Genomic DNA, 20,197 nt, shown 5'->3' with positions numbered 1-20,197 from the left:
AAGCGCGACAAGACAAAGGCGAACGCGCTATCTGTGAATGAATAATGGTCCTGGCCTATTTTTTTTATTTTTTTTTACAGTCTTTGGTCCGGATATGACTTACACAGGAGGCACACACACCAGTATCTCACACACAGTTATGTTTCGCGCTGAACAAACTGCCCATCTTGTCGAGCATTCTCATAAGAACAGTCTTAAATCAACGAGTCAAATAATATAACGTGCGCGTGACAACCACGTCACGTCATGTTCGGCAGCGGCAGATCTTTTTTTTTTTTTTTTTTTTGAATAACATATAACAAACATAGCATAGACATACAGTACATCACAAAAGTGTGAAGCATTAATTCGTAGCAGGGGATCTAATAATTTTCTCATAATGTTTTAAAAATGTTAATGACTTATTATTTTTTAACAATTTCAAAGATGATATAAATGAGTCTAAATCCACTATAAACACCTTAAAGTTTGGGGATGAATTTAAATGCCTTTGTTTATGAATGGCAGCGGCAGATCTTAGAGACAGCAGCCACTAATGGAGTCGGTCATTAATGTTCATCAAAGAACAGGTAACAGAGAAAATTGTAGCTTTAAAACGGATTAATCTACATTTATAATGTATTATTTATGCATGGCAGACTGTTCTTCTGTATATTTCCTACCTGTTAGAAAGAAGGACGCAGGTATAATATAACATTTATTTAAACTTTTACAGATTAAAGGTGCACTATGTAGTATTTTTGCAGTAAAATATCCAAAAACCACTAGGCCAGTGTTATATATTTTGTTCAGTTGAGTACCTACAATATCCCAAATGTTTCCAACTATTTGGTAAATTGTGAAAAAATTGCTATTTTAACTCAGGACCGGGACGAGTCAGCATAGCGTTTGAGGAAGTCGCCTGTCAATCGCGTCATATCTGCGCTACCCTCGGGTTTATTCTGCAGAAGCGCTTTTCTCTTAGCAGTGTGAACATGTCACAGCAGCGCCGAGTGAACGCACAGAGTAACGTCATAACATCATTTTAAACACACAATGTATCTGATATGATAAAAAAGAGCTGCTTTGCCTGACTGGAAAAAGCGGAAGTGCGAGCGCCCGGCGACTGTGTCCCGTCCCGTCATAATAAAAGTCCCGGTACTCGCGAGCCGTGTGTTTGTGTAACAATCGCTCCAGCGGCCGTGCTCAGCTCCACAACACTCGCTCCTGCTCTGCTTCACTACAGTAACGTTAATAACCGCATCCATGAACATGATTTCTGCCCGAGTCCTATTTTCCACCGGCTGTGAGGTGAAGACCACATGTCCCAAGATGCCGCGCTCACACCTGGCGTCATCAAACTACGCCTTTGTTTAGAATAGGCGCCCTCCAGTGGACGGAAAGTTGCATAGTGCACCTTTAAACTTTAAAGCCTTGATTTTTTAAAGCCTAATAAATGTTGAAATTGCTTTCAATTAGACTGTAATGTTAAATGTCTATGATTAATGTTTTAAAAAATCAATTTCACAGACATTAGTTTTAGTAGCCTGTGGTGTGGCAAGCAGCGGGGCGAGGGACCGCGAGAGCGGGCCGGTGATTAATGTTGACGAGTGCCAGCTGCGTGGCACACCGGTCTCGTCTCGCGGCCATGTGACGGGAGCATAAAAGGAGGAACGAAGGCAGCGGAAGACGAGAGAGGACCAGGCCTGGATTTTATGTTATGTTTTGTTTATGTGTTTGTGGGCAGTCGTCCGTGAGGGGCTGCCCACGTTTTATTTTGTGTGTTCGCGGGCAGTCGTCCGTGAGGGGCTGCCCGCGGTTTTACTTTCATTTTGTTTATTTATTTTGAATAAATGTTGTTAAACATTCGCCGGTTCCCGCCTCCTTCCTTCCCATGAACGAACTTCATTACATTGGTGCCGAAGCCCGGGAGGAAGGAGGGACGCGCTATCGGAGAGCCCTCGCTGCTGAGGGGGATCGCGGTGCTGAGGAGTTCGGGCAGCGCGGATGATGAAAGACCGCGAGGGCTGCCCAAGGTGATGGTGCTGGAGCGGGAAAGGTGGGACAGAGACCTCGCTGCCGTGCCCCTGGGTCGAGGTGGGGTGGCTGCCGTCCGAGAGGGAGCGGAGGAGTCGCCGCGCTTGCCGGGGGCCGGAGCCTGCTGCCATCCGCCTGACAGGGAAGGAGCAGGGAGCGCGGGGCTCGCTGCCGGGTCCCTCGAAAGGAGGAGTCACCGCCGGCCGCCAGGGGGCGGAGGAGGATCGAGCTGCCCACCAGGCGTCCAGTGCAATCGCACAGCACCGCGAGGAAGAGCCTCTCGGCGGGCGGAGGGCCGAACGGCAGTGTGTCTGGGAACCGGATCAGATTTTTTTTTTTTTCCTCTTTCTTTCTTTTTTTCCCCCTCTCTCCCCTCTCTCGTCCGCGGGCTCCTCGTGCTCCCGTCTACATTTCTCTCGTCCCTCTGTCCTTACCCCCAGGTGCCGCGGCCGCCGTGATCGGCCCCCCCGGGAGAGGGGGGGGGAGTAGAGCGCAGTCTCGGGAGTGCCCCCTGGCCTGCGAGGGGCGATGGGGGTATGTGGTGTGGCAAGCAGCGGGGCGAGGGACCGCGAGAGCGGGCCGGTGATTAATGTTAACGAGTGCCAGCTGCGTGCCACACCACATAGCCTATCAGTGTAAGCCTACTCATTCATAAAAAGATGCCATTACAACAAATATTTAACATATACTGTCTTTAAGTTGTTTCTACATTCATTTGGAGAGTAAGTGTGAAATTATTATTGTATTATTTTATTATTATAATATAAAAATATAAAAAACTGTGATGTTTTTAATCAAGATTAATTACAAATGTGATTAATTAGTTGTTTTTTGACTCGATTGACAGCACTAACATATTACCTGACTTGTAAAGTTGATTCACCTACCGAACAAAATGTATAAAATAATGAAAGCCTTTCTCTCCATCTTGGAAAGCGTCCGGTGAGGCTGCGACATCAGACACTGAAGAGTTAATGAATGCAAACTTTATTAATATAAGTAACCTGTTGAGGCTATCGTTTTAACATATAACGTATCAAGAATATTTTTTGGGGAAAACAAAGCAAGAAGAAAAGATGAGACGAGAGATCTAAGCAACATCCATGATTAACTCCAACACATCTTAATTAGATTTTCTATCTCTTAGATATCACTATATATATATAGCTATTATGACTATTATTTCTTTTATTTAGTAATTTTCCTATGACTCATTGTTATTAACATCAGCATTTCATAACACAAATAGTTGTCCCTGACTGAATTTGGTTTCCTCATAGAAAGTGCCTTTCCCAGTTAAGATATATGAAGTAAAGTAAGTTATATAAAAGTATTTATATTGACACTTGTCATATTTATGTCAAAATGTAAACCATAAAGGTTACATGTAAACAGAATAATGTAACTGAAGCCTTTAATAATCAATTTAATCTAATTTAATTTATCACTACTGCTATGTCTGACAAAGACAAAACCAGGCATCCCATAGAAAGGTTTTTGATGATTTCCTGCTGTGATATTTCCCACAGTTAAACTATACTTAAATAGAAATAAAAGAAAAAAGTGAAATAAATGTCCTTACCAATCTTTAAGCAGATGTGCTACAGAACAGGTTGATTTAAATTCACTGTCTGCAGGTTATGCCCCAGTTCTTTCCTTCTTATACCTGCGGCGATACCGCCTTTAAACAGCCTTGATGACGTCCTGGAGGCTTTCATTCACTTCATTGTAATTCATTCTCAATACTTAGGCAACTTATCCAGAACTCACACAGTGAGCACAAAAGCATTCGGTGTGGGGAAACACAAGGTGTGGGTGTGTATTACCAAAATGCAGATCATTCAAAATACTTCTCCCTGTCCCAGACACAATCTGCACAGGCCAGCTGTATGTGGACATGTTATTTTCAAAACCTATAACACAAACTCAATACAACAGCATTTTACAGTAATATTGAAAATATATTACAAATCACAAAAAACAATTGTTACAAATGTAAACATGTAATGCTGCCTTTTGTAAGTGTTTTATGCCCTTTTTTATCACTGGAAAGACAAAGTGTACTTTTTGGGTGAAAAACGTTCTAGAAGGATGACTATTTTAGACATGAATTAAGTGTTTTGGTATTTTTTGTATTGTTTGTACCTAGATCTCTGTTTGGTTGTGTTTTCTCGTTTTGGATTACCTGCTTTTGTGTTATTTGACAAAACCACAATGCAATTGGAGTCTACTCATCTCTCTTCGTCGTCCTTAGGGAATAAGCATGACAGAATACAGAATCTTAAAAAGATGGATATATTAGCTATTAATACAGCCCCATTTAGATGGACCAGATATAACTATAGTGTTTATTTTTTTTCGAAAAGCCTGAACCCACATTATGTTGAGGGGTTTTTGGACATCAGCCATTGTGCCATATGCAGTGTCCTCACCCTTATGGAGGGTTTCTGGTGCAGGCTGGGCGATGAGATCGAACGGCTGATTTCAACAGGGGATCCCTACTGGACCTTGGCACAGTATCAGCATTGCTCTGTGGTTGGGTTGATCCTCATTCGCTGTGGGAGAAGCAGAAGAGGATACTGTCCCTATCATCCAGCCACCCTCAGAGCTGTCACCCCGCAGCCCCAGATCCCTCACCCATCACGGATAAGGAGCCGGAGCCCATCGCAGCCCGAGAGACTCAATGCCCACTATACAGCAGAGCCAACAGCCTCCTCCATCTCGGGGGAAAAGCCTGAGGTCCCGCCTGAGCAGGTGTGTGAGCCTGTCATAATCTGTTCCACTGGGAGTATTAGTGGAGCTGGAAAAAGAGGAGTGCTTATCAACTGTAAAGCAGAGGAACAGCTTCTCCCCTCATGATATCCACCCACAAACCTCTTCTGCCTCTGGTGGTCCTGTCCCGCACAGACTTTTCTTTATCACCACTGGTCCTGTTCAACACAGAGTTGTCTTCATTGCCACTGGTCCCATCCTCACCCAGCACCTGTTCAATGTTATTGATGTTCCTTCACCAAAAGCCAGTTATTCCTTATTCCTCCATCAGGCTCCGTCTCCACTGGCTCCTCTATTGGCTCTGCCAGATCTGCCTTTTGGGCTTCCAGTCATAAGCTCTGCCATGCCGTGGGGATTCCCTGGCTCCTCGCCCCCTCGGCTCGATCATGTTGCCATAATTATTTAAAAAATAAGTAACCTGCATGTTTGCCTTATAATTTTTAGTTCATTGAAATATTTTTTTAGTTAATACAATGAACATTTTTGATAAAATCCAAAACCTTTATTCAAATATTATTAAAAGATGTTGTAAGCATATTGGGTTATTGTGTGTGTTTTATTTGATGATGCAGTGAAACTGTCAAATTGTGATATTTTCAGGATTTATCACATTTTTTATATGGTTCAGATGCAATAATATATTTTAATTTCCTATTTATTAAACCAATTTCCTTCATTCGCTGTAAAAAAATCAGGTCTCTAAGTTTTCTACACTGTAATTTCTTTTGTTGGTTTAACTTAAAAAAGTAAGTAACCTGGTTAAATAAATAGAAACTCAAAATATTATTGTATCTGAACCACATAAAAAATTTGATAAATCATGAAAATATAGCACAATTTGACAGTTTCACTGCATCATCAAATAAAACACACACAATTACCCAATATGCTTACAACATCTTTTAATAATATTTTAATAAAGGTTGTCGAAGCTCAAAACATGCTCGTTGTATTAACTCAAAATTTTAAGGCAACCGGGTAACTTTTTTTCTAAATAATTTTTACTGATCACATCTAAATTTTTCAGTTGGCCAAACTGAATTTCTGTGAATAAAGTTGCATTAATTCACAGAAATAAAATTTGGCCAACTGGAATTTTTTGATTTGATCAGTCACTAAAAATTTTTTTATTGGAAACATTTATTCTTTTTTACAGTGTTGTATAAACTTACATTTTTTATTTCAATCAACTTAACGTTTTAAGGCAACCATGTTACTTACTTTAAACCAACACCTCTCATGGGCTACGTGATCCTATGGTTCCCTCCTCTGTCAGCACCTTCGTTCATTCAGTTCATTGTCCAGTATTGTTTGTGCCCAGCACAAAGAATGTGTTTCCTCGTTTTGGATTTCATGCTTTCGTGTTATTCAATAAAACCACGTTGCAATTGGATCTCCTTGTCTTCGTCTTCCTTGTAGATTAAAACATGCCAGATGTGAAGGTCTCTCTAATGATGATGATGATGTCCTCGTTATTTTGTTTATTTTAATGATTATGCGTATTCCACTCTATGCTTCTTTTATTTGTTACAATTCTTACATGCTTTATTATTTGCTACCTGATCAAAGCTTTTATTTTAAAAAGACGCTTTAATGACAATACACTTTATTAATGTAGAAGTGTGTTTTGTTTTGTATTCAATACACAAATTACAGTAGGTTGCTGAAAAATACGTAAAATAAAACAGTTGTCAAAAATAGAAATAAAACAAATAAATATTGGTTGTGTTTAGGTTATTGGGCACATAAACATCGGTATTGTTTATAAGAAAATCAGTATTGGTCGATCTCTATTATTTAACACCAAACATATTACACACCAACGGTTAATGGTTTGCCTTAGCAAGGATTAGAAATTATATTTTGCATATATTTTGAAAAATAACCTTTTTTTTACATTGTGACAGATAAAAGTAAGTCGTCCTCTTTGACCATAAGCATTACAATTAACGTCTGCAGTAACAACTGATTTATATAAATAAAAAACGTAATCCAAGTCAACTTTGCACTTTTGTTAAAGGAATAGTTCACCCTAAAATGAAAATTCTGTCATCATTTACTCTCCCTCTTAAAGAATGCCAGTAACCAAACAGTTGCTGGTCCCCTTCCATAGTATTTGATTTCCTACTAAGGAAGTTAATGGGGTCCATCGGTTACTGACATTCTTTAAAATATCTTCCTTTGTGTTCAGCAGAAGAAAGAAACTTGGGTTTGGAACAAGTTGAGGGAGAGTAAAGGATGACAATGTTCATTTGAACTACTCCTTTAACAGGGCTTTTAATTTTGTGATCAGTTAAAGAGGTAAAGTTATCGACTTAAATGTTAAGGCGAGACGCTTCAAGGCAAAAAAAAAAAAAAAAAAAAAAAAAAAAAAAAAAAATATATATATATATATATATATATATATATATAATTTTTATATATATATTTAATTATCTTCACAGTTTTATTCCTATCTATATTCTGAAGGTTTCTACGGAAGGGTTTTTTTTTTCACCTGATTTTTCTGTTTTGGAAATGTATGCAAATGATTAGATAATTTCTCATTTGTGTATTTAAAAATAACATATTCGGAAAACGTGTAATAGCTTACAAAAAATATTTTTGCATTTGTTAATGTTATAAATACATTGGGGAAATGTGATTATGTATTATTATTTTTTTATATTCACCAGGGGTCTCATTTTTAATGAACAGTTAATTCAGTATAAGATGCTTAAATCCTAAGATGATATAGTAAAAATAAGCCAGCCAGTATCCCTTTAATTAATATTATTATTATTTTTTTATTTTTTATCGTACTTATCGTACTTTTATCACAAATTCTCAGCTGAGTATAAAGCGGATGTTGGGCATGCGTGTTGCTGTTGTCCACCACTAGAGGCCGGCAGAGAACTTACATAAAAAGTAATATGCGAGAGAGTGAGACAGTAGGCAATGACCTTTTTTTCCCCTTTTTTTGTCACATGATCGACATAAAGCATCCTTGATTCAATGCATGGCATCTAGATATCATCCTAGAAATGAATATTTTGTATTATTATTTAGTTATGTGTAACAATGTCTAACCCTTTGGCCCTGTCCTTTTTCTCTGGCATGTTAATGATGGGGGTTAATGTCTTTTAATGGGGACTCTCCTTAGACAAATTGTTGTTTTATTTTACTGTACAAACTGTATATGTAATCCCCCTTCTAAACCCATCTCAAATAGCTTTCTGCATTTTAATTTGTCAAAAAACAGCACTTAGTACGATTTAAAAGCAGTTTTCTTCATGGAGACCAAATAATATAACAAGGACAAAGATTTCGGATATCCTTTGTCCCCATAATGTAGGGTTTACCAGGCCACACACACCATACACATAATGATTTTTAAACTGTACAAACTGTATATTATCTCCCATTACACTAACCTTACCCCTAAACCTACACATCACACAAAAACTGTCAGCATTTGTGTGTGTGTGTGTGTGTGTGTGTGTGTGTGTGTGTGTGTGTGTGTGTGTGTGTGTGTGTGTGTGTGTGTGTGTGTGTGTGTGTGTGTGTGTGTGTGTGTGTGTGTGTGTGTGTGTGTTTGACAAAGTATATTTGTTTTGACAGCAAGTACAAACAAACTGGCCTGGAATAACTGAATGTAGGAAGTCTGTTTAGCATTTTGCAAACATTGAAAGGGCAGAAACATTCAGACACACACATTCAAATATCCCTAAATTAGTGTATAGCCTTTACATACATTGCGAGTTATAATGATGTTAATGTCAGCATTTACTAATACATTATTACAATCAGAAGTTGTATCTGTTAACATTAGTTAATGCACTGTGAACTATAGCATGCTAAACAATGAACAACTGCATTCTTATGAACTAATTAAATACTGTAACAAATGCATTGCTAATTGTTATTATTAGTTAATAATACATTAAATAATGTTAACAAATGAAACCTTATTGTAAAGTGTTAAATCCCCTCTGACAGGGTCATTTTATAAAACGGTATCTTTACTATTTTGAAATGGCCAAAAAATAATAATAATAATTGTACACTTAATGATAATAATAATAATAATACATTTTATTTAATTGATTTACTAGTTAATTTATTGTACTTTCATGAACATATCTTAAACTATACATTAGTTGTAACAGATCAAATTTAAATTTAACTTTTCTATAGAGACCATATAATGCCATTTAAGCTCTCTCTCTCTCTCTCTCTCTCTCTCTCTCTCTCTCTCTCTCTCTCTCTCTCTCTCTCTCTCTCTCTCTCTCTCTCTCTCTCTCTCTCTCTCTCTCTCTCTCTCTCTCTCTCTCTCTCTCTCTCTCTCTCTCTCTCTCTCTCTGTGTGTGTGTGTGTGTGGTGTGTGAACTGCAGTGACCCTCATTCAGGGCACCGGAGGGGGCGGGCTAGATCTCCGAGCTCGAGCGGCTCCTCGTTCTCGAGTCTGCCGGTGTTTTGTGTGTGTGTGTGTGTGTCAGTGTTCGTGTGTCGGTAGATTCGGTATCTTCGAGATATGAGGGCTCGTGCGTGTTTCCTTTAATCGCGTTCGTCTGGATGTATTAATGGAGTGACCGCAGAAGCGCGGCTCTGCGCGGATCATCGGAGCCCGTCATCCCGGACAGAGACCCGCTTTGTTCGGTCAATAAGAAACGAATCACGTCCACTATCAAAATGAACGACACAGAGAAAGAGAATAAATCTGATGAAGACTCAGAGTCTCTGGAGGAAGAGGAGGTCGACCCGAGGATTCAGGTAGCTACAGAGCAACAAAACCCATTTCGACTGATGATGCATCTGAGAATCCATTTAAAGCGGATTAACCAAACTCGACTGAATTCTTATAAACTACGCGATTGGGCTGTATTGATATGTTATATTGTTCTTCTATATGTCGATTTATTCCCGTTTAACCTTTCCGCCACCAGAACTGAAGTTACCCAGGGTCAAACTCTTTGTGGATTAAATCTCGATCAGATCGTCCATAAATTCATCAGAAGTATGCACCGATAATCCGATCAGATCATGTTCGGTTTGCTCAGATTTTTCCACAGCTGGTGTCTGATTCGATCAGGGGAACCCCACTGTGACATCATCTGTTCTATTCCGTTATATTGTTTCATTGTTTGAGGAACCGCGTTGACAATCAGACACATGTCTACTTTTGATGTCATATTTAGAATTAGTTTCAGCGTTTTAAAGGGAACACTTCTTTATGACGTGTTCGAGTCCTATTAGAATAATAATGTTTTTATTCGTTAGAAAACGATCTGCAGTGACCCATAAAAAAATATTTGGGGGCACACAGTTGCAAGAACAAGTATGTGACCCGCTTGCAGAATCTGTGAAAATGTGAATATTTGTAACAAAATAAGAGAGCTCATACAAAATGCATGTCATTTTTTATTTTGTACTGTCCTGAATAATATATTTTACATACAATATGTTTAAAACCCACAAAAAATACTGAATTTATTAAAATGACTCGTTCAAAAGCTTATGAACCATTGCTTCTCAACTGTGTGTTGTTCCCTACATCCGAAAAAACCCGATGTTTTTTTATATAATTCTTTTACTTGAGTCTCTCGTTGGTCCTGAGGAAAACTGCCCAACGCTCTTTAGAAAAATACCCCAGCCAATCCTTCAGTTTTTCAGCATCTTCTGTATATTTGAATCCTCTCCATCTGTGACTGTATGATTCTGAGATCTGAGGACGACTGAGGGAGTATAAATTGATACTTAAACAAAATAAGAAAAATTTGGACATCTTCATCCTGTTCAAAAGTTTTCACCCTCGGCTCTTAATGCGCTGTGTTTCCTTCTGGAGCTTCAGTGAGTGTGTGAGTGTTTTTAATAGCTGTGATTGAGTCCTTCTGTGGTCCTCAGAGCTCATGATCATGATGGAGAGGGATCAAATACACAAAAGATGCTGGAAAACTGAAGGATTTGCAGAAGAACTTTAGTTTAACTGCTCAGGACAAACAAGAAAATCAAGAACAACCATCACAAAACCATCATCACTCCTACGAATGACTCAGAGTATTACAAATCAAGCTCTTATAAACGTTTGAACGGGGTCATTTTAATAAATTCAGCAGTTTTTTATTGTCTTGTGGACTATATGCACTGTAAAAAAAGATAGGCCTATGTTCAATAAGTTATGACATGTTTTTACATGGTTTTAACTCATCAAAATAAGTTAAGAAATGTTCAACTTTTTTATTAGTTATATAAGATTTAACTCATTTTTTAAAGTCAGTTTAACATAATTTAAGATGAAATAACTTAATGATCCAAGTCGATTGTACTGCAAAAGTCCAAAATGTTCCCTTTTTTAAGTGTGTAAACATTTTTATGTAAAATATCCTACTCGGGACAGCACTAAATAAACATAAAGCATTTTGTATGATTATTCACATTTTCACAGATTCTGAAAGCGGTTCACATATCTTTTCTTGCAACTGTACATAAGTATTAATTAATTATTGATTATCTATCAATTATTATTATTTAAAATGTATAACGTAGCCCTATTATTGTCAAAAAACAACAAAAACACTTGCACTAAACTAAAATCACAAAAACAGCTGTCACAAACACACTTTCTAACACAGTGACATTTTTTAAAGCATCATTGTCTATTGTTTTATCATTTGAAACATCCTTTTGGGAAATGTTTTGCACTTTCTTTACAATTAATGACACTTTGGATGATTTTAAAATAAAGCATTTATCTCGGTAGGAACCGTGGAAAACCCTTTAAGCTTGTGCTAGTTGTGCTAGATGAACTGGTTTTCATCCTCCACCCATGAAATAATCTCATAATGAAAACAACAGTGTGAAACATCTGTGTGTCATCAACGTGTAGCTAACATGGGAGGAAAAGCATACGCATGAGCTTATTTCAGTGTTGGGTTACTTGAAGAACACTTCCAGATGTCGCTGCTGGCATTGCAACAGGCATCTTACTGCGATCGCCTCGCTTTATCTCTTCAACAGGGCGAACTGGAGAAGCTGAACCAGTCTACAGATAACATCAACAGATGGGAGACAGAACTGGAGGTAAGGTTCACATGCCTGCTTTCTGCTGTCACTGTTTTTGCTGAAAATGGCTGCAGGCGGCATTCCAAAGTCATGTCTAAAAGTTCAGCACCCTCCCCCCTCCGGCACTGACCAATGGGAAGCGTCCTATTATATGACTGACACCCTTTTTATCGGCTGAGACAGAGGAAATCTCTCCAATCTGAGTCTGGAATTCCTCTGAAAGCCACAACAGCTAGAGGAGTAGTTTAGGAAAATGTAATCTGACTTTCTTCTGTGGAACACAAAAGGAAACACAAATAGTAATTGCCATGTTGCTAAACTGGCACAAGAAATATCCATTTCCATGTTTTGTTTCAGCTGGTTTATGATTTCCTTTTTTAATTCAGCATACATACCCTTACAAAAAATATGCTGGCACCACGGTAAAGGCAAGAACTTTTCAAGAGTATTTTAAAGCTTCACTGAAGTTTTTTAGCTTTTAGTATGACTGTTAGCCTTAAAGTTATGAATAAGCTGGTGTATGTTCCAAAACTATGACAAAATTTGCATTTAGGAGATATAAGCATTCAAAATGTACAGTCTCCCACTTCTGCTAAAACGAATTTTAGATTTTGGTGACATCATTGCACTTTACCTTCTCGTCAAATCTTCTGTCCAATCAAAATGCGCTCTAGAATCTAAAGCCCCGCCCCCTTACACTGCCCAGTTGTTAACACACATTTACTAATTTCTTCATGGTGAAAAGGCACATAGCACACTATATATGCGATAGGAAACGATTCAGTGTATATGCTTTCATTTGAGGCAAATTAAGTCTGTTTTCACATTAGTTTCACGCACCGCAGCAGCACACACACACACAACACACACACACACACACACACACACACACACACACACACACACACACACACACACACACACACACACACACACACACACACACACACACACACACACACACACACACGTTGGTCTATGTGGTTAACAGGGACTCTCCATAGGCGTAATGGTTTTTATACTGTACAAACCGTATTTTCTATCCCCTTACACTGTCCCTGCCCCTAAAACTACCCATCACAGGAAACATTTTGCATTTTTACTTTCTCAAAAAAACATAATTAGGGGCCAAGCACCGAAGGTGCGGAGGCACCTATTGTAATCGTAGCCGTTCCTATTATTATTAGGGGCCAAGCACCGAAGGTGCGGAGGCACCTATTGAAATCGTTAGTGTTCCTATTATTATTCTGCTTCTTCTTCTTCTTCTTCTTCCGCCATAGGAGTCTCTGGCAGCCCATAGAACCGTATGGTAAAAAGTTGTGAAATTTGGCACACTCATAGAGGCCAGTCTGAGCTGTCACTATAGCAAATTTGGTGCCTCTAACTCAATCCCTCTAGCGCCACCACCTGTCCAAAGTTTCACTCATATTTATGCTTATAACTTTTGACCCCTAAGGGCTAGAAACAAAATTCTTTTTTCATCGGATTCCTTGGCTCAAGCCGATTCGATTTCACCCTATGATGTCATTTTCCGGTATGCAAATTTTCCCGCCATTTTGAATTTTCTGAAAAACCTACTTTTTCGAACTCCTCCTAGGCCGTTGCTCCGATTTTCACGAAAATTGAAACAGATCATCTTCAGAGCATGTTGACAAAAAGTTATGGAATTCAAGTTGATTCGTCCAATCGTTTTCAATAAACGCACAAACAAATTTTACGTGGAGGTTGCAAAAACACACTAAAGGCTATATCTCCGCAACGCTTTATCGTATTCAAACCAACCTTGGTACATGTCATCACAAGCATGACTTGAAGCAACATGCAGCGTTTCGGCGCAGCGCCACCTACCTGTCCGGAGATACGAAAAATGCCTATTTTGGCTTATAACTTCTGAACCGTTTATCCAAAAATCATAAAATTGGTCTCATTAGATTCAGGGCGTCATGCCGAGTCGACTGATATCCAATTTTACCATGTCGGCCATTTTGGATGTCGGCCATTTTGAATTATGTGCAAAAATGCTGTATTTTATGAACGCATGAACAGATTGTTATGAAACTTGGTATGGGTCATCACCACGATGCCCTGAAGTAGCCTGACAAGTTTCGAAACAGCGCCACCTAGTGGAGCATTTTTTTTTTCAAACGCTTATAACTTTGGGTGTGGTTGACATATTTTGATGGGAGTGTGTTTTTTGGTCTCCTGAATCCTTGCCGACTCCAACGATACCAGACTTGCCAGGTTTCGGCATATGGTTTGCGCAGAGTTGTAATTTAGTGCTTAAAAAACATTTGCTGATATCTTCGAAACCGCTAGTCCGATCGAGACGAAACCAGCCTCAGAAGTTCGGAAACATAGGTCGATAGCTATACGCTAATGCCCAAATCTCAAAATATTGATAGTAAGGGGTAGTAAAATCCAATCAAAGTCAGGTGTCAGTCCTTTTTTACGTGTTTTTTCATATAAATGTCTATAACTCCAAAACAAAATGAGATATTTTCACCAAACTTGACACACATATGTATGGGCTCACTATGAGGACACATAAAAAAATTGGTGGGATTGTGCCTCTTGGTGGCGCTATAATAAAACAAAACATGAAATTCCCATTGACTTCAATGCAGTATTATGGTTTAAAATGCTAATGCTATAATTTAAGAATGCATTAGCGTATCGTTACAAAACTCGGTATGTGTCTTCCGCTCCATGTCCTGAAGATACTCAAAAAGTTTCGGGGTAGCGCCACCTTGTGGTCAAAAGTTGTAATAAAATGTACAGAAATGCGAATAACTTTTGATTAAATTAACCCATTGTAATGAAACTGGTCATAATACAGTCAATGGCTCATGCCGAGAACATGGATACCAATTGTGCCATATTTTGCAAACCTATCTGTCCTCCGTCTTGTTATTTGTTAAAAACCTACTTTTTCAAACTCATCCTAGACCGTTTGTCCGATTTTCACCAAAATTGATCCGTATCGTCTTCAGACCATGCTGACAAATAGTTATGGATTTCGGATTGATAGACAAAACAGTTTTCATATACCACTGCAACAGAGTTGAGCCATGATGCAAAAATTACTCTTGAGGCTGTATCTCTGCAATGCTTTGACATATTGACACCAAACTTTGCATGTGTCATTGTCATCTCAATCTGACTAAACCACATCAGTTTCGTAACAGTGACACCTATTGGTCGAAAGTGATAAACCATTAAACCATTATTATTGACTGTATTTAAAATTTGACTGCTATTTTGCCTAAAATCAACTTAATAGGTCCTTAATGGCTCATTGTTGCAGTTGGCTTGAGACTTCCAGCCATGCTGGCATGTCTTGTCTTCTTCTTTGCGCTTGGCCCCGATAATGGCTGCTTGCAGCTATATTTAGGGGCCAAGCACCGAAGGTGCGGAGGCACCTATTGAAATCGTTAGTGTTCCTATTATTATTCTGCTTCTTCTTCTTCTTCTTTTTCCGCCATAGGAGTCTCTGGCAGCCCATAGAACCGTATGGTAAAAAGTTGTGAAATTTGGCACACTCATAGAGGCCAGTCTGAGCTGTCACTATAGCAAATTTGGTGCCTCTAACTCAATCCCTCTAGCGCCACCACCTGTCCAAAGTTTCACTCATATTTATGCTTATAACTTTTGACCCCTAAGGGCTAGAAACAAAATTCTTTTTTCATCGGATTCCTTGGCTCAAGCCGATTCGATTTCACCCTATGATGTCATTTTCCGGTATGCAAATTTTCCCGCCATTTTGAATTTTCTGAAAAACCTACTTTTTCGAACTCCTCCTAGGCCGTTGCTCCGATTTTCACGAAAATTGAAACAGATCATCTTCAGAGCATGTTGACAAAAAGTTATGGAATTCAAGTTGATTCGTCCAATCGTTTTCAATAAACGCACAAACAAATTTTACGTGGAGGTTGCAAAAACACACTAAAGGCTATATCTCCGCAACGCTTTATCGTATTCAAACCAACCTTGGTACATGTCATCACAAGCATGACTTGAAGCAACATGCAGCGTTTCGGCGCAGCGCCACCTACCTGTCCGGAGATACGAAAAATGCCTATTTTGGCTTATAACTTCTGAACCGTTTATCCAAAAATCATAAAATTGGTCTCATTAGATTCAGGGCGTCATGCCGAGTCGACTGATATCCAATTTTACCATGTCGGCCATTTTGGATGTCGGCCATTTTGAATTATGTGCAAAAATGCTGTATTTTATGAACGCATGAACAGATTGTTATGAAACTTGGTATGGGTCATCACCACGATGCCCTGAAGTAGCCTGAGAAGTTTCGAAACAGCGCCACCTAGTGGAGAATTTTTTTTTTCAAACGCTTATAACTTTGGGTGTGGTTGACATATTTTGATGGGAGTGTGTTTTTTGATCTCCTGAATCCTTGCCGACTCCAACGATACCAGACTTGCCAGGTTTCGGCATATGGTTTGCGCAGAGTTGTAATTTAGTGCTTAAAAAACATTTGCTGATATCTTCGAAACCGCTAGTCCGATCGAGACGAAACCAGCCTCAGAAGTTCGGAAACATAGGTCGATAGCTATACGCTAATGCCCAAATCTCAAAATATTGATAGTAAGGGGTAGTAAAATCCAATCAAAGTCAGGTGTCAGTCATTTTTTACGTGTTTTTTCATATAAATGTCTATAACTCCAAAACAAAATGAAATATTTTCACCAAACTTGACACACATATGTATGGGCTCACTACGAGGACACATAAAAAAATTGGTGGGATTGTGCCTCTTGGTGGCGCTATAATAAAACAAAACATGAAATTCCCATTGACTTCAATGCAGTATTACGGTTTAAAATGCTAATGCTATAATTTAAGAATGCACTAGTGTATCATTACAAAACTCGGTATGTGTCTTCCGCTCTATGTCCCGAAGATATTCAAAAAGTTTCGGGGCAGCGCCACCTTGTGGTCAAAAGTTGTAATAAAATGTACAAAAATGCTAATAACTTTTGATTAAATTAGCCTATTGTAATGAGACTGGTCATAATACATTCATTGGCTCATGCCGAGAAGATAGATACCAATTTTGCCATATTTTGCAAACATATCTGTGCTCCATCTTGTTATTTGTTAAAAATCTACTTTTTCAAACTCATCCTAGACCGTTTGTCCGATTTTCACCAAAATTGATCCGTATCGTCTTCAGACCATGCTGACAAATACTTATGGATTTCGGATTGATAGACAAAACAGTTTTCATATACCACTGCAACAGAGTTGAGCCATGATGCAAAAATTACTCTTGAGGCTGTATCTCTGCAATGCTTTGACATATTGACACCAAACTTTGCATGTGTCATTGTCATCTCAATCTGACTAAACCACATCAGTTTCGTAACAGTGACACCTATTGGTCGAAAGTGATAAACCATTAAACCATTATTATTGACTGTATTTAAAATTTGACTGCTATTTTGCCTAAAATCAACTTAATAGGTCCTTAATGGCTCATTGTTGCAGTTGGCTTGAGACTTCCAGCCATGCTGGCATGTCTTGTCTTCTTCTTTGCGCTTGGCCCCGATAATGGCTGCTTGCAGCTATATTTAGGGGCCAAGCACCGAAGGTGCGGAGGCACCTATTGAAATCGTTAGTGTTCCTATTATTATTATTCTGCTTCTTCTTCTTCTTCTTCTTCCGCCATAGGAGTCTCTGGCAGCCCATAGAACCGTATGGTAAAAAGTTGTGAAATTTGGCACACTCATAGAGGCCAGTCTGAGCTGTCACTATAGCAAATTTGGTGCCTCTAACTCAATCCCTCTAGCGCCACCACCTGTCCAAAGTTTCACTCATATTTATGCTTATAACTTTTGACCCCTAAGGGCTAGAAACAAAATTCTTTTTTCATCGGATTCCTTGGCTCAAGCCGATTCGATTTCACCCTATGATGTCATTTTCCGGTATGCAAATTTTCCCGCCATTTTGAATTTTCTGAAAAACCTACTTTTTCGAACTCCTCCTAGGCCGTTGCTCCGATTTTCACGAAAATTGAAACAGATCATCTTCAGAGCATGTTGACAAAAAGTTATGGAATTCAAGTTGATTCGTCCAATCGTTTTCAATAAACGCACAAACAAATTTTACGTGGAGGTTGCAAAAACACACTAAAGGCTATATCTCCGCAACGCTTTATCGTATTCAAACCAACCTTGGTACATGTCATCACAAGCATGACTTGAAGCAACATGCAGCGTTTCGGCGCAGCGCCACCTACCTGTCCGGAGATACGAAAAATGCCTATTTTGGCTTATAACTTCTGAACCGTTTATCCAAAAATCATAAAATTGGTCTCATTAGATTCAGGGCGTCATGCCGAGTCGACTGATATCCAATTTTACCATGTCGGCCATTTTGGATGTCGGCCATTTTGAATTATGTGCAAAAATGCTGTATTTTATGAACGCATGAACAGATTGTTATGAAACTTGGTATGGGTCATCACCACGATGCCCTGAAGTAGCCTGAGAAGTTTCGAAACAGCGCCACCTAGTGGAGAATTTTTTTTTTCAAACGCTTATAACTTTGGGTGTGGTTGACATATTTTGATGGGAGTGTGTTTTTTGGTCTCCTGAATCCTTGCCGACTCCAACGATACCAGGCTTGCCAGGTTTCGGCATATGGTTTGCGCAGAGTTGTAATTTAGTGCTTAAAAAACATTTGCTGATATCTTCGAAACCGCTAGTCCGATCGAGACGAAACCAGCCTCAGAAGTTCGGAAACATAGGTCGATAGCTATACGCTAATGCCCAAATCTCAAAATATTGATAGTAAGGGGTAGTAAAATCCAATCAAAGTCAGGTGTCAGTCATTTTTTACGTGTTTTTTCATATAAATGTCTATAACTCCAAAACAAAATGAAATATTTTCACCAAACTTGACACACATATGTATGGGCTCACTACGAGGACACATAAAAAAATTGGTGGGATTGTGCCTCTTGGTGGCGCTATAATAAAACAAAACATGAAATTCCCATTGACTTCAATGCAGTATTACGGTTTAAAATGCTAATGCTATAATTTAAGAATGCACTAGTGTATCATTACAAAACTCGGTATGTGTCTTCCGCTCTATGTCCCGAAGATATTCAAAAAGTTTCGGGGCAGCGCCACCTTGTGGTCAAAAGTTGTAATAAAATGTACAAAAATGCTAATAACTTTTGATTAAATTAGCCTATTGTAATGAGACTGGTCATAATACATTCATTGGCTCATGCCGAGAAGATAGATACCAATTTTGCCATATTTTGCAAACATATCTGTGCTCCATCTTGTTATTTGTTAAAAATCTACTTTTTCAAACTCATCCTAGACCGTTTGTCCGATTTTCACCAAAATTGATCCGTATCGTCTTCAGACCATGCTGACAAATAGTTATGGATTTCGGATTGATAGACAAAACAGTTTTCATATACCACTGCAACAGAGTTGAGCCATGATGCAAAAATTACTCTTGAGGCTGTATCTCTGCAATGCTTTGACATATTGACACCAAACTTTGCATGTGTCATTGTCATCTCAATCTGACTAAACCACATCAGTTTCGTAACAGTGACACCTATTGGTCGAAAGTGATAAACCATTAAACCATTATTATTGACTGTATTTAAAATTTGACTGCTATTTTGCCTAAAATCAACTTAATAGGTCCTTAATGGCTCATTGTTGCAGTTGGCTTGAGACTTCCAGCCATGCTGGCATGTCTTGTCTTCTTCTTTGCGCTTGGCCCCGATAATGGCTGCTTGCAGCTATATTTAGGGGCCAAGCACCGAAGGTGCGGAGGCACCTATTGAAATCGTTAGTGTTCCTATTATTATTATTCTGCTTCTTCTTCTTCTTCTTCTTCCGCCATAGGAGTCTCTGGCAGCCCATAGAACCGTATGGTAAAAAGTTGTGAAATTTGGCACACTCATAGAGGCCAGTCTGAGCTGTCACTATAGCAAATTTGGTGCCTCTAACTCAATCCCTCTAGCGCCACCACCTGTCCAAAGTTTCACTCATATTTATGCTTATAACTTTTGACCCCTAAGGGCTAGAAACAAAATTCTTTTTTCATCGGATTCCTTGGCTCAAGCCGATTCGATTTCACCCTATGATGTCATTTTCCGGTATGCAAATTTTCCCGCCATTTTGAATTTTCTGAAAAACCTACTTTTTCGAACTCCTCCTAGGCCGTTGCTCCGATTTTCACGAAAATTGAAACAGATCATCTTCAGAGCATGTTGACAAAAAGTTATGGAATTCAAGTTGATTCGTCCAATCGTTTTCAATAAACGCACAAACAAATTTTACGTGGAGGTTGCAAAAACACACTAAAGGCTATA

At 38.9% G+C, this 20,197-nt stretch overlaps 2 protein-coding genes across 2 annotated transcripts in view; one reads left to right on the top strand and one right to left on the bottom strand.

Moving 5' to 3' along the window:
• Positions 1-20,197, bottom strand: part of LOC137047415 (uncharacterized) — a 43,235-nt gene that overhangs the window by 4,895 nt on the left and 18,143 nt on the right. The window contains exon 2 of the mRNA XM_067425046.1: positions 2,904-2,979. Coding sequence (XP_067281147.1) covers positions 2,904-2,973 — 70 coding nt within the window. The 5' untranslated portion in view covers positions 2,974-2,979. The remainder of the gene's footprint in view (positions 1-2,903; positions 2,980-20,197) is intronic.
• sh3bp5a (SH3-domain binding protein 5a (BTK-associated)) overlaps positions 9,185-20,197 on the top strand; it is a 53,971-nt gene continuing 42,958 nt past the window's right edge. The window contains exons 1-2 of the mRNA XM_067425695.1: positions 9,185-9,540; positions 11,785-11,847. Coding sequence (XP_067281796.1) covers positions 9,460-9,540; positions 11,785-11,847 — 144 coding nt within the window. The 5' untranslated portion in view covers positions 9,185-9,459. The remainder of the gene's footprint in view (positions 9,541-11,784; positions 11,848-20,197) is intronic.

Source organism: Pseudorasbora parva, chromosome 19, assembly GCF_024679245.1.
Source record: "Pseudorasbora parva isolate DD20220531a chromosome 19, ASM2467924v1, whole genome shotgun sequence".
Lineage (NCBI taxonomy): Eukaryota > Metazoa > Chordata > Actinopteri > Cypriniformes > Gobionidae > Pseudorasbora > Pseudorasbora parva.
This window is presented reverse-complemented; position numbering and strand designations above follow the sequence as displayed.